The 24,894-nt window shown below is 43.9% G+C and overlaps 1 protein-coding gene across 1 annotated transcript; it reads right to left on the bottom strand.

The window, feature by feature from the left end:
* Positions 1–24,656, bottom strand: EIF4E3 (eukaryotic translation initiation factor 4E family member 3). Its single transcript, XM_066558184.1, has 7 exons — positions 24,628–24,656; positions 6,231–6,303; positions 4,252–4,346; positions 3,245–3,305; positions 1,939–2,005; positions 755–910; positions 1–248 (listed from the first exon to the last, which is right to left on the bottom strand). The coding sequence occupies exons 1-7, from the start codon at positions 24,630–24,632 to the stop codon at positions 217–219; spliced, it is 489 nt and encodes a 162-aa protein (XP_066414281.1). The 5' UTR covers positions 24,633–24,656; the 3' UTR covers positions 1–216.
* Positions 24,657–24,894: the final 238 nt, after the last annotated feature.

Raw genomic sequence — 24,894 nt, 5'->3', positions numbered from 1 at the left:
AGCAATGAATCACGTATTTAATGGTCAAGGCAACTGTTCAGGGTCTTTTCATTTTCAGTAGCAATAGGCCAGTGTGAAATGTCAGAAACTCAAAAGGGCCAACCCCATGTAGCACTTCTGTAGGGCTTCCACCATCCTCCTCCTCGTCCAGACCATCTCAAAACACCAAATAACAACACATGATCTTGGCATACAATGCACTCAATGCTTGCCACATCAGCCTTCAAAAGCATGATGCTCTCTGTGGGCTAGGGAAGAGAGGAGGAAGAGAAAGGAAGAGAAGAACATGTAAACTCTGTCAAGGAGTTGAAAAGATTAAAAAAAGGGAAGATAAAAATGCATAAATCAGTCAAGAGAGAAGACAATGTGCCAACAAGGGATCTTTCAGAATAAACTGATAATACATTTAGAGAGAGCCTAAAATATGAGATCCCTTAAAATCCTGATTGCAAATGCTTCCTCTAAATTAATATTTAAATTGGACAGTATGTAGCCTTGAGCGTTATTAAGAGATTTGTTTAATTTGTTTTGGGAATCAGGCACATTAAATACAAAACAGATTGTACAATGAAATTTAAAATATCTTTTGAATGATAGCTAACTTCTACATTGAAGGGACATAATTTTAATGCAATGTCAGCTGCTACATTCCTAAATGATTAATGATGAATCAGGCAGGATATTTCCATAGAAATACCCTACCAGCATCTTGTTTTTCTAATGAAGGTAGAAATAAACAGTACAAAATACTTACATTTATAAAAGACTGCTTTAAAAGACGTGTGTGGAAGAAGTTTATGAATCTTTTGTAAAACTTTTGCTCCACTTGCTGAAGAGGAATTCATGTTCCAGACTTGCACAACATCTTCACGGTCACAAACACTGACGCTAACCCCTATTACTTCATCATCTGCACAGAAGGGGAAGAACCATCAAGAAATACTTTAAAAGTGAGACATGTCTAATTTGCTACTTATGTATTATGAAACAGTGCCCAAAAGCTGGAAAAAAAATAAAGATGTGAAAAAAAGAGCAATCTCCAGTGAGGAAAATACCAATGTTCAAACCAGACAAAGTAGTTACCAGAAAGAAGTTATTGGAAATATTACCTCATGGTGGTTTTTATGAAGTGCCATAGGATTATTCATCTTTGCTATTAGCACTCTTAGACTTGATTAGAATGGAATCACAAGATTCCCTCCAGTAAGGTCAGCAATATGAACTACTAAAGACAATTTACCCACAATGATGTCTACAAGCGGAAATGGGAGGATGAGAGTGAAACAACTAAAACCCTAGGAAAAGTATCTGGTGGAGATCAGACACCAGCTTTTCCAGACTTTGCTCTCTTTTTCCTTTATATTTTGTCAAGGCAGCAACAGAAAAAAAAAGAAAACAAAATTAATGAAATTAATAAAGCCCCAGTCAGGCTGCTGCTGCTGCCAGTGCTGGTAACTCAGTGCTACACTGAAGAAGCCCTTTCTGGTGTGAAGTTCTCAGGATGCAGCTTTGTGGAGAGCTCCATGGCCATGCCACAGCTGGGAGCAGTGGCTGCTCCAGCTGTGAGTTCCATGGCACAGCTGCTCTGTGCACCCCAAGGAAATGGTCACTAACAATGCACAAAGGTGGTGTCAGAAGCACAAGGCCAAGGGCAAGAACCACATCTCTGGACAGCAGAAAATCATATGTTTGCTTGAAGTCACCTCAGGACAACCCTATCAGTGTATAAAGGGTCTGAGAGTCTATTTAAAAGGTTATTTCTGAAGTGCTCTGTAAACTTGAGAAAGGCCATTCTTTTTTGTGGAATAATAGCCAGTGAAAGACAATTCCTACCAGGATATTCACTGTCACTGTAACAGCCACTTTTATCAGATATTCACGCTTAGAAGAGAAGCAAATATGGTGAAAAGAATGATGGAGAAATGTCTCAATCATTACCTGCTGCACAGCAATCTGTAAACTGCTCTCCAATAGTTGCTAGCAGTAGCTCTTTCCAAGCTGCAGCCTAAGGAGGTAGAAAAATATTACATCACATTATTATTTCTTAAATTGAAAGTTAGGTTTTCTAGCTCAGTTTTGAGTGTCCTCTCTTTCTGAGGTTGTCTAGACAAAAAGGAGTATTTATTGTAAGTGCATGCTGTGTTATATAATTAAATGTTGGGTCTGTACAAGATGGTTCATCTTAGCCAAGGAGATGCTGTGCCCACGTTTGATGAAGAATGAAGCAAAATAAAAGAGAAACAGGCATAAAGGTGTTATTTATGCTATTTACAAGGCACTGAAAGCTGGCTGAAGTTCACCTTCAAGCAAACCTTTCAGAAGTGACTGAGGCCATGTGGTGCATAGTTGGAGAGATCAAAAGTATCTTCATGTCAAAAAGGGGCTGTCATTCAGCCTCTGAAAAACAAGGCCTCTGGGGTCCCTAAATTCACTGCCCAGTAATTCAGGCTCTCCAAACCACTTGTCACTTCTGACAATCTTCACACCTTGGATTATAGGAGGAAAAAGACAATTTCAATTTCAGTCTTTTGTGACCACTTGGGACTGCGGGGGAGGAAAGCTGCAACTCACAAGGAAAAAGCCCACAGGCAAAAATCAATTAACTTTTGGCTGAAATTTTGACTACCATCTTTCAGCATTTAATGCCTTCTGCAAGGCTGTCACATTTTTCTGACACTTCACTTTTTCTGTTTAAAGGCCTGATCCAGAGCACACTTACACACATAAACACCATGTGTGAAGAGGTCAAATCTCCTTTCTGTGGCAGTTCACAGAAGTTACTCACATGCATTTGATTAGAGAGGCAAAGAGAAACACAGTTATTTCATTAGAGCTCAAGGATATGCCTGAATAGGCTTAATCTTTCATACTTTTAAATGAAAATTTATATAATGTAGCATAGATTATCAGGAAAAGGTCTTTCTATTTTTTCTTTGTATGCCTATAAGCAAACAATCTCAAGAACAAAGGTGATTAGGAATTACCATGTTCCCAAATTGAAACATTGTAGCTTTTATTATTATTTGTAATACATTGCCAAATGTTATCTAAAGCAAGGGATACGTAATTATTGGAAAGTAAACTTCTGCTCTTTGACTTAAAAAGGTTATGAAAGTTAAAGTAGTGTTTGGTTGTTGTGTTGGGTGATGTAAGAAGTAAAAACCTTTACAACAGCTTTATCAAACAGAGTTTAAAGAAACTCCCTTATTAAACAAGGTTTGAGTAAAGAGTCCATGTAACATACCGTACTTTCTTTAGGGACCTTCATTTTCCATATACCTCCTTTGGCATTGCTTTTTTCTTCCCTGTTATGGGAAATAGATTAGTGAAAATACACATTCAAATCCACATCTAGATAACCCTATGTTTGTGGTTTAATTTTCCCAGAAAAATCCCATCTGAAATGCAATTACTAACTCCAGGCAGCATGACTCTGACTTCTGACATCAGAGATAATTCTTTCATTGTTCATATGAAGTGTATCTCTCAACACCTAATCCTTTTCCTAAGTTTTGTGAGTTGGAAAACGCTTGTATTTTCCCTGACTACAGACAATCTTTGAAGTGGCTGCACACTGCATGGGAACAAGCCACAAAACAATTTTACATTTTACTATGGTAACCTTTAATTTTGGAAAACCTCTGGCATATTTTCACAGAAGCAGCTTTTTACTCTTCCGTTTATTCTGTTTAATAAAAGAACATGAGCACACTTCATTTCAGTTTTGTGACAGCTAGAAATTAATTGCCCTTATTAAAAAAAGACTGGAGCTGCTGCGGGTCAGGGCAGATGTAACCATTAAACTGCCTTGTAATGACAAAGGCACAGAGCACTAATCTGTGAGCTTCTCAAGTTTATTCTGTCACAATGCTTTTTCTAAGACTTTAAATTAGGGCTTCTAGTTTCCTGTGAAGGCCATATTAAAAGAATAACCTAAAAATTTGTCTTTGGATTATCTATACCCAGTGTGATTCCTATAGATTCGTCAGGATCAGTGGTCTCCCATCAATCCTGACAGATTGCACATTTACATCCAGAGGTGGACAGTGAAGTTATAGTCTGTGTTTTAATAAAGACTCTTTGGTACAAGTCACTTTTAAACTGAACAAGAACCTCGGGGTTTCTTTCATTGGTCTCTTGAGTTCAGGTGTTTGCAGCCAACAGAAACAAGACCCTCCTGTCCCAAACCTTTCACTCGTTCAAGTTATTCCAGTGCCCATTCCCAGAAACGTCTGATGACAGCACACGTACCAAAGCAGGCGTCTTTCTCCCCGCATTAAATGGTAGCTACATCTCAGAGGCAAGTTTGTCACAGGAGGAATGTTGTTGTAGACACTCCAGAAATCCTTGAAAAGGAAAAATATTAGCTGCATTAACATAAGAGAGTGTTTCATGCAGATTTATTTCCTTGCTAATTTCCTCTGAACCAATTACACATCCTTCTCCTGTAGAACGGGCACCTTCTATGTTATAATAAAATGCTGTGAAAGGAACTTCTTACAGAATCATTTCTACTTTTATTTTTTTTAGATGCCAATCCTGCATATGTGAAAGTGGAAAAAAAGGGAAGCAGTATAAATGTGGATTATCCTTTTGAATCCGGAGGGAAAAAATCATCAAAACCAGAGTTACAGTGACTAGAACAAACCAGTACATAAAACTTCCTTAGCATATTAAAAAGATATATTTATATCAAATATCCACCTTGCTTCACTTAAGACTTCACTTAAGCATCATTATGATTATCCTGAGTTACAAAAACACCACAAAAAATAATGCTGGTGAACTAAATGTCTAACCAGCAACCAACTAGTTTATCTGAGTGAAAGGTTTCAACCAGATGCAAAGAACCTGAAATGCACATGTTAATACAGGAGTGGGGAAGAAATGCAAAGATTCAAGTTACCAGGAACCATTGGATTATTTCCCAATGTTTCTGCCGGTAAAAGCAGAAGCTGTCAGGGAGGTTTGGGGTGGATAAAAAGGCACCCAAAAGCAGAGTGAGCAACAGGGAGGGATGATTGAAAAGATTCCAATCTCTTTACTCTTTATCTAACAGTTGGGAATAGAAAGGATTTTAAAGACATAAATTGCATCAACACGTGGTGATGCTATATTAATCATTAGTGCAACTCATTAAGTATTATCTAGACATAATATGTAAGTATTAGCTAATACATTAAGTAATATCTAATTCTTAATCACTAGTACAACTTTAGAAACAAGGATTGCAACATTATGTGATAAAATTTTGTGGCCCTTGGCAACTCTGCCTAACAGCCATTACCTCTACCCAGCCACAAGAAGAAATTGAAGACTACTAAAAATACAAAAACTTGGTATGAAATACCCATTTCAACTATGGTCTTACTCTTAAATGGTTGTGTACCCAAACCCTAAAGCTACTTGCAGAAGAGGGAGCAGAGAGTACACTGGTACATGGCTGTGGAAACATTTGAGAGCTCTTTTTGTCCTGAACTAGGGACATGGTTTGGAAATCTCATGCAGTGTACAAAGTTGTGCAGACCTTCATGAGAAAGCCTTATTTAAAACTTCAGTAGACTGCTACAGGTGTGCTTCTCAAAGAGAAAGGTCTAGCATTACCCTAAAATTTCAGAGATATAGTGAAATAGTCAGCTTAGCACTAAGGTGAGACAAGTGCCACTTTGCTACACACGTCATGCTAACTGTGGTATTAAAACAGAAATACAATTTTATTTGCAAGAGATACCCACTGCTAGGCAATGGCAGATGACACAGTATGCAGAATTTCTTACTGCTGCAAGTATTACACAGTTTAAGGGTCCTTTAATTCAGTTTGCTAGAATATTTTTTTAGACATACTCAAGGAAAGAAACCCCACCCCAAAAAAGCCACATGCTGCAATTTTTAGTCTTTGTGCAATTAATTTCTGTACTAGAAAAAGGAGAAAAGGCTGGAAAGATATTTAAAATACATCAAAAATTCAATGTACTAGCAGAAACACATGAAGGTTTAAGAATCTACATGCCCAATCCAATATTCCTCCTCCTTTCCCCATCCAGAAAGCCAAATGAAATGCAAACACTGACTCAGAAATACAAACACACAACACCAGGACCACTCACGTTTCACATCTCAGGTAAGCAAAGCCACAGGTGTGACTCATCCTAGGAGGAAAAATGAAACTTGAGGTGTGAAGTTACATTAATAGCATGTGGCAGCTCCTGTAGCAGAGCCAGGCGCCTTACCTGCACTGTTTGTACTGTATATATCTTCTTCAAATTTAATGCACATTCAGCCGCTGTTGTACCAGGAAGTGACCTTGAAGACAAAGCACTGATTAATTAAAATATTTATTTTATCAAGGAGGTGGAGAAGGGAGATGGAGAAGGAATGTGAATTGCATGAGTGTGAAGTTGAAATGTTCACATGTCAAAGGGGAAGTCCAATTCCAAATTATCACGAATCATTTAAGCATAGGAGTTAGAGTTCTTTAATACTTGTGAATAAATTAATATTTTCCAGACAATTCATAAAACTAAACAGAAGTATCAGGAATTTTAGCCAAGCAGCACAGTGCTACCCTCAGAGCTACCACACACCATCAAAGCTCTGCTGTTCACAGGCTACCAGAAGGGAACCGCATTATCATACCCCGGAATTATTTTCAATTGCATTTAATACACCCCAGCCCTCGTTTTTAGCATTTTAAGGCGCTGCCGGTGCTTCACACTTTGAAAATGAAGCTCATCCGCACGCCTTGTGCTGCCGGGCCCTCAGAGCGGGCCGCTAGGTGGCGCAGGCGCACAGCCAGCGGGGCAGGCGGGCACGGGCACGGCGGGGCGCGGGCACGGCGGGGCAGCGGGCACGGCGGGGCACGGGCACGACGAACACGGCGGGGCGCGGGCACGGCGGGGCAGGCGGGCACGACGAACACGGAGGGGCGCGGGCACGACGAACACGGCGGGGCGCGGGCACGGCGAACACGGCGGGGCGCGGGCACGACGAACACGGCGGGGCACGGGCACGACGAACACGGCGGGGCGCGGGCACGGCGGGGCAGGCGGGCACGACGAACACGGAGGGGCGCGGGCACGACGAACACGGCGGGGCGCGGGCACGGCGAACACGGCGGGGCGCGGGCACGACGAACACGGCGGGCACGGCGGGGCAGGCGGGCACGGGCATGGCGGGGCAGCGGGCACGGCCGCACCTTCCCTCAGCCCCGCACCGCCCTCACCAGCGGTCACACCCGCCACGAGCTCCTCGCTACCCCTGAAGGGTGGGACAGGCGCATGGCCTGAGGGGAAGCACAGGCCCCACAGGTCGGGCTATGGCACCCAACGCACCCAGGGAACCTCCACGACTCCAGGCAGTTCTTCCTCACTGGCACTGATGCCTTCAAGCCACATTTACCATCAGCATGCCCTGTAAAGCCAAGACATCCTTGAGCATCCAGTGAGACAGCCTTGGGCTGGTCTCATTGCCAGACAGCCTGGTACACCAGGCGTGGTTCAGCTTCTGTAGCTCACCCTCACATTGACCATCACCAGCTCCCACCTGGAGCTGCTCCTCTCCCTCTAGGGCCTTCAGGGGAAGCCATAAGAGGAGTGGTTGAGGTCACTTGGTCTGTTCGGCCTGGAAGAGACTGAGGGGAGATCATTGCAGACTACAAGTTCCTCGTGAGGGGAAGCAGAGGGGCAGGCACTGATCTCTGTGGTGACCACTGACAGGACCCAAGGGAATGGCTGGAGCTGGGCCAGGGGAGGTTTAGGCTGGATATCAGAAAAAAGTTCTTTCCCCAGAGGGTGGTCAGGCACTGACCTGGTTCTCCAGGGAATGGTCACGGTCCCATGGATGCCAGAGCTCCAGGAGCACTTGGGCAATGTTCTCAAGCACAGGGTGTGCCCCTTGGGGATGGTCCTGTGCCGGGTCAGGAGCTCAGTGATCCTCATGGGTCCCTTCCAACTCAGGATACTCTGTGATCCTTTAAGCACACACAGCACCAGCTGCATCCCATCATCTGAAAGGTCTTTTCCAACCTAAATGGTTCTATTTATAATCTTTTCCATGATTCTTCAGTGTGTGAGACATGGGACGGTGCCTCCCACACCCCCAGAAATCCCTGTGTTCCTGTCACTGCACTAACATCCTAACACCCACCTTACAATTCCCAGCACACAATCTCACAGGCACAATTTTGGGGGAATGAGGTCAATATCGCTAAGGCACATTCAATTTCTTAGAACTAGAAACATTTTTCTTTCCCTTCAGAAGCTGAAGTAGGATTTCTAAAGAAAAACGAAGATCAAAGACAAAAGCAACCTCCCATTGTGTCTCAGAAGAGGAAACAAAAATGTGTAAAATTACTAAATCTGGAAACAGAAGCAAGAGAGCAGGTTTAAGGAAACAGAAGAAAACGCAGCTGTTGCTTGGGTACCAGCTGAAGAAAGGATAAAAGCAAACCAGATCTCAGCATCCCTCCCTGATACATCTGATCAGCATGAAATATGTCCAGGGAAACACTGAAGTTACTCTCAGTTGTTACAGATATAATTGAAGCTCTAGGCAAACCCTAGATATTCATGTAGAGGAAGAAATTTAATATGCAAAACTCCTGAAACAGCATCACATCTTCAAAAGTCTAATAATAGCTCTAAGGTTTTTTCAAGGCTCCTATTAAAATAAGCTGCTTTAAAAATACATACAAAACCAGCAGAAAAATACCTCCCAAGTTTTTCAGTATAAAACAGGCAAACTCACATCTGCTTTACTATTTGCCTGTTAATTACCCGAACTAAGAGCACATTACCATGGTGGAATTGGCAGGAAACAAACAAAAAAAATCAACAAGAAATTGCCATGGCACAGCTGGTAGTCCAGTGGCTCATGAACTATCAGAGCTCACATGAAAAAACTGATAAAACCAGCAACAAATAAAATCTGTCATCGACATGATAAAAGGAATTATCATAGTAAGGTTTGGAGGTCTGGGATTTTTTCATGTATGTGTTTTGGCATTTTTTATGTACACTTTACACTCAGCATTAAAGAGCAAAAAGATAAATTTACAGTATTTTACAGAAACAGAGCCAGTCAGATTACTTCTGAAAGCACACAAAAAAGGTAGTAAGTTCAAACAGGCTTTAAAATTTATCAAGTGATCTAACTATTTGTCAGTAGAGAGAAGTGGATTTACAACCAACTACCTCTTGTTCTTTTCTTGCTAACCATACTAGCACCTCTCTACTAAGGCTTTGTTCCATGTAGAATGGAACACAAACAGGCAAAACCTGAGAAATTTTGCCTCTTTTTGTCTCACCCCACTGCCCAAGAATTTACCTCTCTTCTGGACTATTTCTGCCACTGGTGGCTTAGCAGTCACCAAGGCATCTGGCATTACATATGCTGTACAACAGACACTATCATCACTTGATATCCTGGTGCTGATACTGCCACTGAGTTGCTTCAATAGTAAGGTCTACTCAAACAGAAGATTAAAATGTATTCTCCAGCCATAGCCTTCAAAGGTTACCTAGATCATCATGGTAGCCATTTAACAAATTTAAAGCCATTTAAAAGAGCAGCTAAGACAGGTAGACAGAATGTACCACTTCAAGGTTATAAAATGGTTCATTTTGATAGTTGCAAATGATGTTTTCCAGAGAAACTGTGACCAGCTGGCAGAAAGCACCAACCAACCAGAAAATTACCTATTTTAAAAGTTATGGTGAGTGACCATTTATTCCTAGTACCCTGTCTGGTAAGTGCTCCAGGCCCACCAGATTACAGTGTTATTTCAGCCTTTCATTCAGCTCTGGAAAGTGTAAGTCACTTATGGATATGAGCATGAGCACCCAAATGTTTTTATCTGAAAAACAAACAATCAAGCAAAACCAAAATCCTACTAAAACAAACAAAATTGAGAAAATTATGATGCATCAATTTAAAAGTTCAGGATCATTTGCTCCAGAATTTACACCTGCACAAATTTGGTTGAATGCATGAGTATAAGGCAAGGACAGTATTTTAATCAGACAGACAGAAGAAAAAAGCATTGACTTCCCTACAAAATTCCAGACTGCTGACAAATCTGAACTGTAGTGTTTCTGTTTCATCCAGAAACTCAGCAGATCCACACAGATGACCACTCAGAAGTTTTGTGCCTTGAAACCCATGAAATTGGGATTTATTTTATTTTTAGTTGAGTACACATTTTAGGTTAAGTTTAAATTAAGTTAGCAGAAATGACAGATAATTTTCAAGTGACAGAATCTGTAGAAATTCCTATTTCTGTAACTCTCCATCAAAAACTTGCACTTTAAGGTAGGAGCAGTGAGACGATTGTGAACTTTACTAAAAACCTCAGTACACATGATACTACAAAACAAGACCCTGCAAACATTGACCCTCGTAATGAAGCCATTATTGGATTCTTCCCATTCAGATAATACTGCCATCAATGATACAAATAATCCAATATGCCCTACTGACCTGTCAGTTACTGCCATGGTGAACAACTCATTTCCAAGAACTCAACAGGCCCTGCTAATCCCCACGAGCACAGGAACAGGAAGGAGCTGGATCACGGCACCAGCCTGGCACTGACAGATCCTCTGGGGGTGGAAATACTTGTTCTGTCACCACTTCACCTACAATTATGCATCTGGGTTTCCCATGGAGAGTCTGCACATAAAATATTTCTGTGCTTCTCCTGGTCTGCCTGTTTCGTGCCCTGTGATGTTACTGCATCGTCAGAACATTTATAGGAGAAAATTTAGTGCAGTATCAGGACTAATTGAGCTGCCTAATCAGGCCAGACCCACTGTACAGCATCTCGTGGTGAATCACACAGGAACATGGAAAGAGAAATAATCTCCACAAAATGAGTCCTAATGCCAGCTTTCTTTGCTACTCTTTCATTATTCCAGCATGAATAAAGAACAAAGGATACAAAGATAAATTCCATTGTTTTATCCATGAATAAACCTCCAGGTGGTTACGCTTATGTTAATTTCTGATGCTGAACTGTAGCTTTTCTTTTTTTCTGAAAAGAATTAAGTATAGAAGTTGTTTCATATGTGCTCACACTGGCCTTTGTTTCCCAGTGGGAATCTCATCACAGCTTTAGCGGAAGCTTTAAAAGCTGCCAAGCAGTTTTGAAAATACCCCTGTAAGTGCTTAGCCACAACTGCTTTTGGTATAAATAAGCAAAATATTTATTTACAAAGCATAAAGTCAAAAACATGCTGTGGCAACTAAATAAATCTGGTAATCCATTCTGAATACAAAGACTGATTTCAAGCCATCAAAGCCTGTCAAAATGCACTTACTGGATTGAACATTCTTATAATATTAACCATCATTTTTCATTGTAAGCCACCTACTCATAAGCTGTAATAGATGAAATAGATGATCCTAGATAAATAAATTTTGCTATAGGGAAGAAGGGAAATTATTAAGTTTAGTTTCAAATATCTGATGTGTTCAGTTAGGAATATTAACACATTATTAAAATGGTTCAGTTATCAAAATGTATCTACTCAGCTTTATAAAGATTTCATCTACAACATCCAGAGAGAAAAATCAGCACATAAGGGCAATACCTTATGTAAGAATATTTTGTCTTTCCTGGAGTAGACAGATAACACTGCTTGTTTGACAAAGTTTATATGCACATACTTCCCCTCACAAAGATACTGAAGAGTTAAACTATTCTTGCAAGAGAATTAAGATTGTCTAAAGGGCATTGTTTGAAGTCAGGCAAGAAAACAGGGCAAGCAGGCCATGGTCCTGCAAAATAAAACTGGGAGGAGACACAGCCAGGACAGCTGACCCCAGCTGACCCAAGGGATATTCCAGACCATCTGACATTGTGCTCAGGATATAAAGTGGGGGAGGAGGAGGAAGGAGGGATGCTTGGAGTGATGGTGTTTGTCTTCCCTAGTCACGTGGGATGGAGCCCTGCTCTCCTGGTGGTGGCTGAACACCTGCCTGCCCATGGGAAGCACTGAATTAATTCCTTGTTTTGCTTTGCCTGCATGTGCAGCTTTTGCTTTCCCTATTAAACTGTCATCATCTCAGCCCCCTACTTTTCCAGCTTTTACCCTTCCAATTCTCTCCCCGATCCCACTGGTGGGGGAATGAGCGAGCACCTCTGTGGTGCTTGGGTTCTGTCAGTGGGGTTAAACAGCACTATGTGATACCCAGGCTAAGTGACACTTGGGATTTGCAAAGTTTATTACGTAGGATATTTGCATCATGTCTACATGTACATCAAAAAGTATAACCATCTTCACAGCTTTGTATTTGCACAAATATCACACCCAGATCCACAGACCCAAATCCCATCAAGGGATGGTTTCAAGTGCATAAGGTGGTTTGTTATCCAGCACAGCCCAGTCTTTGATGGTCATGTCACTTGACTTTTCCTTTTGTGCAATCCCAGTGTTGATTGTGCTACACAATATAGTGACCAGATTAGTGATTCTCATATTTTGTTATATTCAGTAATGCATATTGACTCTTCATTCTAAAAAATAACTATAAAGAAAGACTATACAATGTAGAAAACCTAAGAAGGCAACCTTTCCTTTCAGAGCCAGAAGCCACTAAAAGCAGAACCAGTCTTCCTGAGATAAGCACAAGTGTAAAGAGCTACCAGCATGAATCAGCCTCCCAAGGTGGCACCAAAAGCCCCTGCAAGCTTGCTGAAATTCCCCCTGCTCCCTAACATCACTGCAGGCAAGAATCCTACCAATGAGACATGTGGGTACAAACGTGGAAATCTGTAGAATGGACAAAATAAATAGTAGATCTAAACTCGTGTTTTCCAAACTTCTATCACTTGACCTTGGAACATTTTAAAAAGGAAATCTCATTTATCTGAAGAGTAAAACACCTGCCAGCTTCTCTGCATCTTCTTTGGAACTGCTGACCTGCAAGCATTTGAGGATCACAGATAGGATCTTTTTTTTGTCAAACTGGTGAATAATATTCCCCCAAAGCTTTCATCATGCTCATTTTCCCAAGGCATTTACAGGGTAAGATAGCAGAGAGCACTATCAGATGGTTGCTATTTCAGACACGGATACCAAGAAAGGCTTAGCACTAACGGGAAATGCAGATACCCTGTGACACGTGTGGGATGATGGCAACAAACCAGGACCTGGCCACAGGATTCCAGCCTCCAGATGTTCAGCCTGTGCCAAGGAGTTCACAGAAACAAGTGCTGATGTAGATAAAATAAAGGCATTTACTTCTAAAGCAGGAGATGGATCCAGTGCTGCTATGATAAAAGCAAGGCCGTGAACCCCAAGGGTAGCACATCACGAGTTGCTACAGAAAGTACCACTTAGCTGATGGATATTTATTTTAACAGCATGACTTAATGAAAAGATATGTTTTAGAGATCTTAAAATTGTATGTCATGGATCTCTCTTACAGTAATTTAATAGAAAGAGATAACTATGTATCCATCTCAACAGCTATTTATCTTTAAGTGTCACTTCTTCCTGCTTTTCTCTGCAAGTACAGGATAAAATGTAGCAGCAGTCAAAAATCAATATCATCTCCTGAGGAAACAGCACTGCTCCACACTAGGTACTACTGAAGTCAGTCAAAAAAGTGCCCACAGTTATATTCTACAGAAAGTCCAACTGATACAAGCCTAAGCCTTCATCAAATCTCTGTGGATGTACCAATAAATGTCCCAGCCACTTCTGTGGGGCTCTGCAGAGAGATGGGAACTTCCACAGACAGCAGTAAATTAAGATCATGGTTCCATTTCTTATCTGCTTTTTAATACCTTAAATGATTTTTGAGTGTATAAAACATGTCAAATTTGCAGTCATTCTTGTTTCCTGTCATTATTCTATCCCTGTTACTGGTAAAAAAAATACAGTTTTGTGTATTTATGGTCCCCCATTTTTTTTCTTATATATACACTCTTGGATTTATAAGTTAAGAAACAGTACTAATTAAATGCATTTACATGTGATATGAAAAAATAAAAAAATGTAGAATAACTGAATTTTAAGCATCTAAAGCATTGTGGAATTCTTAAGAAAAAGAAATGAGAGGACTAAGGAACTCAAAATGGATTTTAACTGCTGACACTGATTATAAGAAATAGACATGTTTATCTCCACATGGCTTATGTAAACAAACAGACCTGGTTGGTAACTTGATTAAACACCAGTTCAAATGATGCTTTTTAAAAACAAAGAAGCAAAAATTCAACTTAGATCCTGAACCTGACCATAACTGTGTCACAACTGCAAAAGGAATAATCAGAAATAATTTGTGGGTTTATTTATTAGATTTGATTTGCTGGACCTGAGTTTTCAACAGTTCCTTGTTATTTCTCTGTCACAAGTTGGAAAGTTACCAGAAAAATAACTTAAGAGGAGAATTTTACCAATAGCATGGGGGAGTATATTCAGTGGCAGAAAAGCTGATAAACTTGCCTTCTGGAGTGGGGAGAAAGGAGGGTTAGAGTTAGGGTTAGGGTTACACCTAGGGTTAGGGTTTTTAAAGCAGAAAGCCCCGAGCTCCAGGCACACTGCAGCTGCGAAAGGAGTAAATGCATATTTTTTTTATATATCCAAAAAATAAATTGAATAGGTCTTGCTCAACTTACGTACTAAAAATAAGTCAGCTTTGGCCAGGACACTGTAGAAACCTTATCCTGAAGAGTGAAAACAAAAATGAAATAGAAAATTGGCTCCAAAATTACTCTCATGGAAACCACTGTGCAGACTTTCTGGAGCAGCATCCAAAGGAAGGTGGTTTAACATCTCCCAAGGGACCAAGATTCCTGATTGCCCAATAGAAGCTGAGCATTAACAAAAAGGCAAACAAAAGTAAAACCTTACCCTTAAAGTTGTTACATAACTGAACATTCTGTAAAATGCTTCATGGGAAGGAGATGGCATCTCACGACCTCCTGTGAAAATGGAACAGGAGCTTGCTAACTTCTGGGCCAGGTGATCCTAGATTTCTCCAGGCTTTCTAATTACAGTTAATAAAGGAAAAAAATTGGTCCAATAGCTCTTTTGGTATATTAAAAGCAACTGCCAGTTATGAGCATGAAGAAGGCAGTACCTACCCCAAGGTAATGTATAAGTTGGAAAGACATCAGTCTTTCCAGGATCCTTGATGCATTCCAGAATCACAGCTCTCTCTGGTTACCAGCACTTGTGAAGGAAGGCTGAGCCTCATCCAAAACCCTTTACAGTTAAATAAGAGCAAAGATTGACTTCATCATGCTTTAGATTAGATCTTTATTTCTTTACCTAGCCATCTTTGGGGAGCTGAACTGGCTTAACCCAGCATCCAGTCCATGCAACAGGTATTAGGAGACTGGAATTTCTTACTTAGCTTTGGACCCTGGGCTTCTGCTTTCATCCTTCCCTGTTCCCCACACTTGGAAAGCACTGGGGCTCTCTGAGGTGCTGAAGAGATACCCAGCAAAGGTGAGGTCAGGAGTATAAATGAAAGAAACCTGACAGGTCTCAAAGTTACATGTTGGAAACAAACTCCAAACATCTTGCTTTTCCTGATTTCTAGTAAAATATCTGCAGTGTTTCACTTAGATATTGCTTCCCCAAACATGAGGATCCCAAAATAGCACCATCCTCAATGCTATTCTGTGTCATAATGTTATTGGCACCACATCTGGCACTGGCTTTGATGTGGAACATGAGCTTAAATACTGATCTCTTTTCTACAGGCTTCCCAGTGTACAGCTGAAGGAAACAATGTGCAAGAGTCACATGCTACACACTGCACAAACCATGTTAGCCTGGACTGCAGAGTGAGTCTGGGATGGAAACCCTCCACTACTCTGGATATTGTAAAAAATAAGTACATTCTAACAGATTAAAATTACAGGATATAGTGTTTTTATACGAGCTCGCTTCTCTATGGTTCAGCTCACAGGGATCATTTTCTGCATCACACCAGCACATTTGGTACCTGTCCAAGCCAGCAAAGCAAAGGCCCCCTCTGGAAATAAACCACTAGAGGGAGACTGACTTCAGCAATGGAAGACCCACAGGGAGAAAATCCTGCACATCCATTAAGAAAACCGACAAGATTCACGTCACATTTGCTCTTTGTGTTTCTTCTTCACACGTAAAAGTGGCTGAAATTAAAGGGTCAAGTTTGGCTTCATCAAGGTAAACTGAAGGAGCATCATGTAAATGGGATCAGGCAGTCACGTGTTCTACTGTTTGTAAGAGAGGTTAGGCCAACTCTATTTAAAAAAAAAAAACCAACAAAAAAACCACACCAAAAAATAACCCAGCCACTGAAAATACTAATAGCTGTATCCTAGCAACATCACAGATTCCATGTGGACTTTGTTCTGGAGTCTACAGTCCTATTTCATCAAAATTATTGACTTTCTCAAAGTCTCTAAACGACCATCAAAAAAACTGTTAGTGCTTAAAAAATACAAACATTTAATTAGTCACATTAATAAGAAAAAACTGAGAGCAGCATTGCGTGCTAGTGCTCCCTTTTCATGGAGCTCAATTTAGCTTCCTTTGAAATCAGTGTCAAAATTCCCACTTTATTCATTGGTAGCAGAGCCTCTCCTTCGAGGAGAGAAGCTGGAAATGGCCCTGCAGAACTTGGCAGATGAGGTTTGTTTCCAGGCTGAGCTCACACATTGCACGGATAGAATTCATACAGCTCTCCCTGATCCTCCCAGTGATCATGTCCTTATTGCAAAGGTAAATCTATTGGCATGCCAGTGGCACCCAGAGCCTTTCCACAAGGCTTCTGTGCTATGCCTATAACCAGTGTCCTTTTTTCCCCCTAAGCTTTGTTTTTGTTTAACCCCAAAAAACTTTTTTAAGATCTCAAAGAATGTGGAATCCTGCTGGGTCTTCCCAAAGGCCCAGGCCCTGCTTCTCTCAGGTATGAAGATTTCAGGTTCAACACAGCTCTGAGAGGTTTTTTCTCATCAGTCCTGCATCACTGAAGTGAACTTTGTTAAATAAAAAACAAAGGAAAAAGGCCAAATAAATAAAAAATGAAAGAATCCAGCCCTTCCAAAGAAAAGCCCTTTGCACAAAAGGAATGCCTAAGAATAAACCCAGTCCCAAAGAAATAAGCTTTTACCCTTATCAACTTGCATGATGATCCAAGGAATCCTGGGCATTTTGGCATATAACTCAGGGTTTAGGCAGACTCAGATTTTGGTCACAATTTTCACTCAGATCCAAAGTACATCACAGCTTTTCTGACAGTTTTCATCTGTTATTCCGAGCTCTGCTTCAACAAGTTAGCAACACCTTTTACCAGAGAGAAAGCACTATTAAAAGAATATTTTTCTTTTCATCATTCTGCCTTAAAAGTTCAGTTGATAGGATAGTGTGGTGAAAAATATTTCTAACGCTTTACTTAGCCCACAAAGTTGGTTGAGACCCACCAACACTTTAAAACTGCAAAGCCTTTTAATGTGCTATTCCTACAGTTCAAAGTGAAGTGACAAGAGAACGCCTTTGTTGAAGAAGTGATTTAAATACAGAAGGGTCAGTTAATGGCATTCAGCTCATGAGCATGAATCTGGTGATGGCTGGATTTGAATTCCAGGCATGGCACTGCACTGTCTGTGCTGCTCCAGCAGCGGTGGTGGAGAGCTTTGAGCTGACCTCACGGTGTCACAGGAACACTGCCAGATCATCACTCCAACACCCCAGCAGGGGTGTTATCTCCACAGACAACACCCATTTAACTATGAATTTAGCATTCAAGCAGTGCTCATGGACTCTCTGGTACAGTTAAATCTCACCGTTTTAGTCACACCAAAGGTTTTACTTTGCTCATCCTTTCGTTTCCGCCAGCTGTGGGGGGAAGGGGCCATAGGCAAGGAGAGGATATCCATTTGCAGTGAGTGCCAAAATAAGGGAGTAGTTCTGGTTTCATCTAAGCTGTGCAGTGTAAACCAGCAGGAAAGGTAACAAATAAGGACAATGGAGCAGCAAAGAAATAATATTTCAGATTTTATCTACTCAAATTAAAAGATGGTATCAGAAGGTACTTCCAGCACCTCAAATAACTCTCTGTGATTACCAGATTAATTCCAAAGCTGCTCCAACAAGAGCAACTGAATAAAAATTTGAGAGTTGCATGCCAAATTCTGCTCCTAGTTATGCCTTGAAAGAGAGCTGTTTGGCTACTTTATACCTGGGTTAAAAGGGAGGGAAAAAGTAAAATACACAATAAGGATAGAGATGCTTTGACTAGCCAAGCAGCTTTGAAGGCTCTCCCTAGCATTTTGTAGGAGTAGCAACCTCAGCCTGTTGGCCATTTGCAATGGGATTGCTTTTGATGGTAGACACTGCAGACAATGAGTGGAGAACAGCAAGGGCCAAATTCATATGTAGAAAATAAAAACTTACCTTCAAACTGGCTTTGCAAGTGAACTTTCAGTTGTGCATTACCTCCATTTTTTTTTTTTTAGCCCAGTGAATTTTCTGGACAGATACTCACAGTAGGTCTATTCAAAAGCAAAGAGAGGATAGCAATGGAAATAATTTGGCTCACGACCAACATAGCCACCTTTTGTTCTGAAGCTGCCCACACTGTCCATGGTAAATTTCCTGTTGGGTGCCAAAGGCCATTTCACTGTGATGAGGGTGGTGGATTCATCCTGTACAGATGAGACAGCACAGCCTCAGTGCAGGGAATGGAATGTGCTTTGTGAGGGTTGAAGTCACACACAGGCAGATGTGACAGCCGTGTGTAAAGCCTGGTGTTGCCTGCTTGTCCCACTGCCTGGTTTTACCTCACCCTGTGGAGAGGCTGCAGTGGGCACATGTATACATGGAATCAGGAACACATTTATTTCAGGACTTCACAGCCCTTGCTGCTAACGAAGAACTTGGGCCCGAGAAGCACCGCAGCAGCAGAGCCAAGGGCTGGCAGTGCTCCTGAAGGCAATAAGCTGCTTATCTCTGGCCTAAGGAGTTTATAGCACCCATGTATCCCCAAAAGCTCATTAGCTCTTCAGCAAGCAGCTGAGACATTAGATGCACAAGCACAACAGCAGTGGCTTGAGTTTGCTAGAGCACAGATAAAACTTCTGGGCTTGGCTAGTCTGCAGCAGGCTGCTTCAATAGCCTGAAGCAATCCCACTTGTGTATAAACTGGAGAAAGCCTGATCTTGTGAAATGCTCCTTACTGTCTGGCTTTGCTGGTAGGAGTGTGTGTAGCTAAAACTCAGCCCTGCCATGAGGCTGCATCCGCCTCCCTGGTACCCACCAAGAGCCAGAACTGGCATCTGGCAGCATCCCCTGCCACGTGCCCTGCCACAGCCTCACATTGCATCTGCTTCTCACTCACCCTGCACTCCTCCATCACTCCCTGCCGCTGGGACTGAGGGGTGGGAATGCAAGCCAAGCAGCTGGCCTGCATCTCATGGAAGACAACTATAGATACAGGAAGAGAAGGACAGGAAAATCTGTGCCTGGGGAGATTTTAAAGGAGTGGTTTCTCATAACTATCTTGGCATGTCCATGGGACTGGATAGCAGCTATGAGCTCCTGTACAAAGCCATCATGTCAGGGATATTTCCTGCCTCACAGCAGCTATTCCTCATGTCACAGGGGAGGTCTTCCACAAAGGAGCTGCTTCTGAAGAACAGTGTGTCACCAACAATTCAGCAGGTTAAGTTTAGCAGAGACAGTGATAGAAGTGAACAGGAAGGAGCTATTCTTCCCCTCTGCTTTTCTTCCCTCTCCATTGAGCAAAGCCTTTAAAGACCAGGTCACTCTGCAGAAGGCTACAGAACTTTCAGCAAGTGGCATGCATGGAGGCTTTCACAGCCATGATACCTGTGTCTGGTTATTTCCAGTCAAAATAATCTCCTACTCAATTATGGAGAAGAATAGAGAAGCTCAGCCTGACTCACAATCACATGGGGGAAAAATGAGAGGAGTTGTTCAAGTTCAAAACGTTCATCTTGCTGTGGAGGAGGATTAGTACTGCTGTGGAAGGAGGCTTTCTCTCCCCCTGCAACAGCACAGCACTAAGGGATGGAAAAGACCCGGGTCCACTTCCCTGCTGTGCCAAATATACTCCTCCGTTCTTCCCTCCTCCCTCCCCAGGAGAGCAGATGAAGTATTAAACAGCCAGGAATAAGCCCTTGAAAAATGTGATTGCTAGCTGTCACAGATACCCCTCTGCCACAGATGCAGCTCTGGGACTGCTCGCCTGCACATCCTCCACTGCCATCCAGGAAATCAGGATTCAACAGTGACATTAATAGTCCCATCCACTCTGGAGTCATCTGTACATTTTGCACTGCTGTGCTAATAATTATGGGAACAAAACCACACCCAAAATCCTTCATTAGTGTTTTGCTGAGCTCTGCTGGCCCATGCCCTTCCCAGCCTGATGGTAGTGCCCCATCCCCAACCTGGCATCTGGATCCTCTGTAAGCAAGGAGCAGGGTGGAAGTTTTCCAGCATTGGTTTAAATCTGTCTTCATTTCACTGGCAAGTACCATACCTGTGCCCTGGTTACAGAGGGCAAGCCTGGCTCCTGTGCAGAGCAGTTATTTTGGGTAGTACTGTAAATGTTGCAGATTTTAATCTCCTCACACTGTTTTCACATTACCCAGTGCCCAAACATTACCTTAATGTGTCATCTGTTCTGTCATTGCCATGAAGTATTACCATGATCCTTGTAAACACCCACAAACCTGCCTCATTAGCTCCTGACACTCCCTCCTCCCCTTCCAGGGATGACTGATGGCCACCCTTATGCCAATGCCATTCCCTAGGCTGCAACCTCGTGCTTTGCTCATTCTCCCCCTTCTCTAGGGCTCGTATCAGCTCTCTCTCCCATTGCACTGTTGGATTTTAAGTTTCCTTGGCAAAAGGACAGTTTGTGTAGCACCCTGGTCCCTGACTCACTCCACTAGGTGCAAAGATAACACAAATAATGAGTGTCATCCAGAGAACTTTCTGGGAATTACAGGAAGCTGGGAAGGAGGACTTTTAATCTTTTTCTGCCAGATCCAACTGAAGCCTCTGTTATCCCTTTTTGCTCCAGCCTGACCTTTCCATCTCCTTGATTACAAAGCCTGAAAACTTTTCCTTGCCTGAATTATCTGTGACAGCAAAATTGCTTTGGCTGACTGCTCTCACCTGTCCTGCTTCCCTGTGGTGTGTTAGCCATGGTGGAGCTCAGGGATTGTCCTTCAGGCATGTCCAGACATTTCCTACTTCTTCCTTTACATCACACCAGGGACAACACTGATTTCCACTACACTGTTACAGGGCTGCAGGACACTTCTCTTTCCAGAAACGTTATGCAGAGCTCCCAGCCACAGGAACATAAATAAAACCACTAATAATAAATAGACAAGGATTCAGGAAGCACACCAGTGACTGATAGAAAGAAGGCAATGTGCCACAGTATTTGCTGCAAGAGTCCCTATTTCAGCTGTCTTTCCCATTCAAGGCAGTGAGAGGAGAACATGAAGAGGCAGCCAATTCAAGTAAAGCACACTGAAAGGTCAGAGGAATCCATCTAGCTTGTGCAGCACCATTTTGTAAGCAGAGAATAGCTCTTCATTAAACTCGTTTTGTGAAAGTGATTGAAGGGAGAAAGGAAAATAGCTTAACACTCTCATTACAATCTCTGGGAATTACCTGTTCCCCACAACTGCTTTGATGGGTCTGGCTTTGCCCAAATCAATAGACACACAGTGTTTCCAGCCCCCAGCAGGGCACTGAAGGAAGGAGCTCTGTGTTTCAGTGTCCAGGGTACACCCATGCACAGAGGTGTCCCAGCTTGGCTGGGGGCTGGACACCTGGCAGGACCAAAGATGAAGGCTCTGCCATGTGGATACAGGGACAGTCCCTGCTGCTCCTTTTGACTCTCAGTGGTTGACACTTCCACAGGCACTGCAGTGCCTGCAGGTGAGAAGAGCTCCTTGAGCACCCCAGCAAAGGGGTTACAAAATACCCTATTTCTATTTTATAGTCAAATACTGTAAGTCTGGCACTAATGTCCAAGCTGAGACTGAGTCTGGATGAGGAACTTGTTTGAAGCTGATGGGTCTGATGCAACAAGACATGAAGCAGCCTGAATTGGTGTTGGGCTTGCCTGTATGGGGTCACCCAGGTGGGGCAGGAGGGCTCTTCTCCTGGTAGGGTGTAACTAAGAGGCAGAGTTATCCTGGTGGGTCTAATACCAGGTCAGCCCCTTTAGGAGGTGAGGAGCCTGCTCATATAAAGACTGTTAACCTCCTACCTGCCCTTTATTTTCTTCATTCCTTCTGCCTATCCCTTTAGTTAGTGTCACATCTCTCAGTCGGCCGAATTCTAGGCTCACACCTCCTGTAGCACTATATAACAGCCTCATCAGGGAAGCAGCCCTGGGAAAATGGATGAAGCACCATTCCCTGCCGGCTCTCTTCTCGCTACAGGTGGAAGAAAGATGAGCTAGCAATTTGCTGCTGGCCTGGCAAGACAGCAGTGAATTACGGCAGCTCCTGAGCCAGCTCAGCTGCGCTGGCGAGCGTTCAGGGAGAGGAGAAACCCTTCCCACAGGAGCGGAGGAGGGAAGCAGGTGTGTTATTCCCTTTTGTTCACTTGATGGCAGAGATCACAGAGCTAACACGGGCCAGAAGGGATCCTCGGCTCCTCTGAAAAGCCACATGCCCCCGAGGACAATCGATCCTCGTACTCGTGTTTGGCAAAGCACATTGTCCTGGCAGCCTGCCGTGGCAGAGCCCGTTCCTGGGCTGCACCGGGGCCGGCGACACACGCGGTGTCCCGGCACCTCCACAAAGACAGAGGTGACAGAGGTGCCAGAGCTGCCAGGGCTGCCGAGGGGACACCGCGAACCCGGCGCTCGAGTCACTGCATGAATGTGAGAAACGCCTGGAAAATTGCACAAAGCACTGAACAACCCGTGGGCAATTCTCTGTCACAGTAAAACTTTGGTGCAAATGAGAAACCTAACAACTGAAAACAGCTCAGATGCAATGGTAGGAAGCAAAAAGCAGCCTCAATTATCTACCACCTATGGGTTTTTTTTCCCCTCTCAGGATTTCTTTAGTCTCCTAACACTGCAATAAATAACGGACATAAACCAGATCCTGGGGCAAATTAAGTCCTGTGTGATACAGATTGCCCTCGACACATCTTTGGGCCAAAGTCTGGCTTTAGCTCACCACTGTTAAAATGCCAGGAGTTCAGCAGAGCTGCTCTGGACATCTGGTGGCATGATCAGGGTCAGAGGCTGGTCCCTGCTACATGCAGAAAGACTTTCTGAAACCAGCCAGAAAGATCTGCTCAAAAGATGCTCCACCAACCTTTGCTTTTGGGGCTGATGCAGATGATTTAATTGCTACAGTTTCTGGAATAACGCTGAATTTACTGATGGCTTTTAATAGAATGCTCAAAAAGGATTTCAGACGTGTCCTTCACAAGAGGCCATGAAGGAAACTCAGTAATAGTACGATAATTGCATTAGCATCTCCAGCGAGCCCAGGGCCGTGCGTTGGTGCGTGCCTTACAAGGCACGCAGAGAGGCCTTGCCCTACATACACAGGGATGGCAAAGTGGGAGAGAGAGGACAAGGATCTGCGTCTCACTGGCCTACATTAAACTGCCCATTAGAAACCTGCACCAAAACAGCACAGGTGCATCAGCAGATGCTCTGTTCTAGTCAGGTCAAATGGGGTTTATCCAGCTCACAAAACCTGCCCAGCCCTCCGCGGGTCCTGTGTAACTAAGCCTGGGAGTTGGCAAGCCCCTGAACAACACAGAAACATGGAGAGCATCCTTTTTGATCTTCTTAAGAGCCCTAGTCAGACCCCAAATGACAGGTTCCACAAGGAACCCAAATGTCAGGCTCCTGACTTGCAGAGGCACCTTTTCCTTGATGTTCACACTGAAACATTTGCCCTGTAAGCTTGCTGCAAGCCTCCTTCCCCTCCAAACCCCCCTGCCAAGCAAGGGACAGCACACCCAGATGCTGCACTGCAACAGGTGCTGCTGGACTCGCCTTGCTTGCGAGCAGGAAGTTAAATGGCCATTTAGCATGGCCAAATCGAGCAGAGGCACACTGGTGACTGTAACACGGGTGTATCACTAATGTGTGGCTATACTGAACCAATACATATGCCATAGGTACCGGTATGCGTGTATATGGGATTACACACACTCACTCACACACACACACACACACACACACACACACACACCTGTTTTATGCCCAGATACACTGTCTCCATCAGCTGTGAACGGCATCACGCTCCCCGGAAGGGGATGCAGGGGATCCCCGCCACGGCCGCTGGAGCCGGACACCTCACCGCCCCCCACCGGACCCCGCGGCTGCCCCCGAGCCCCATCCCGGCACTCGTCCCCGGCGGGAGAAGGGCGGGGGCCGGGGGTCCGGCTGCGGGCGGCTCCGCCCAGCCCAGCCCAGCCCCGCTCCCAGCCCCGCTGCGGCAGCGGGACCTCCGCGCCGCTCCGCGCCGCTGCGCGCCTGCCTCAGCCCCGCGCTCCGCAGGGGCCGGGCTGCGCGGGGGGCGGAGGCGTGGGCGGAGGGACGGAGGAGCAGCAGCAGGAGGAGGGAAGGGAAAAAGGAGGGAGAGAAGGGAGGGGGATTTACCCCATTGTCCTCGGCGGGAGCTGGGCAGAGCCGCCGCCGCCGCTGTGCGCAGGCTCGCCCGGCCCCTCGCCCGGCGCGGAGGAGCAGCAGCCGGCGGTAAGGGGAGGCTCCGCTGCGCTCCGCGCCCCCCCCTCCCCCCCAGCGCATCCCCGATGCCCCCGGGGCGGCGGCGGAGCTAGCGCGGGCGCGGGAGCCGCATGGCCCGCGGGGAGCGCGGCGGCAGCGCCCCGCCTCGCCGGGGCGGCCGGGGCGGCGGCGGCAGCGCGG

This window comes from Molothrus aeneus, chromosome 12, assembly GCF_037042795.1.
Source record: "Molothrus aeneus isolate 106 chromosome 12, BPBGC_Maene_1.0, whole genome shotgun sequence".
In the NCBI taxonomy this organism is placed as follows: domain Eukaryota; kingdom Metazoa; phylum Chordata; class Aves; order Passeriformes; family Icteridae; genus Molothrus; species Molothrus aeneus.
The sequence above is the reverse complement of the archived record's forward strand: the minus strand, read 5'-3'. Positions and strand labels throughout refer to the sequence as shown.

What these genes read in the sequence shown, in the direction of transcription:
- EIF4E3 (XM_066558184.1), bottom strand. An exon ending in GGAGAAAGACGCCTGCTTTG is followed by an intron (nt 3,306 to 4,251) that starts GTACGTGTGCTG and finishes TTCCCATAACAG; the next exon opens with GGAAGAAAAAAGCAATGCCA. An exon ending in TACAGATTGCTGTGCAGCAG is followed by an intron (nt 911 to 1,938) that starts GTAATGATTGAG and finishes CCTTCTGTGCAG; the next exon opens with ATGATGAAGTAATAGGGGTT.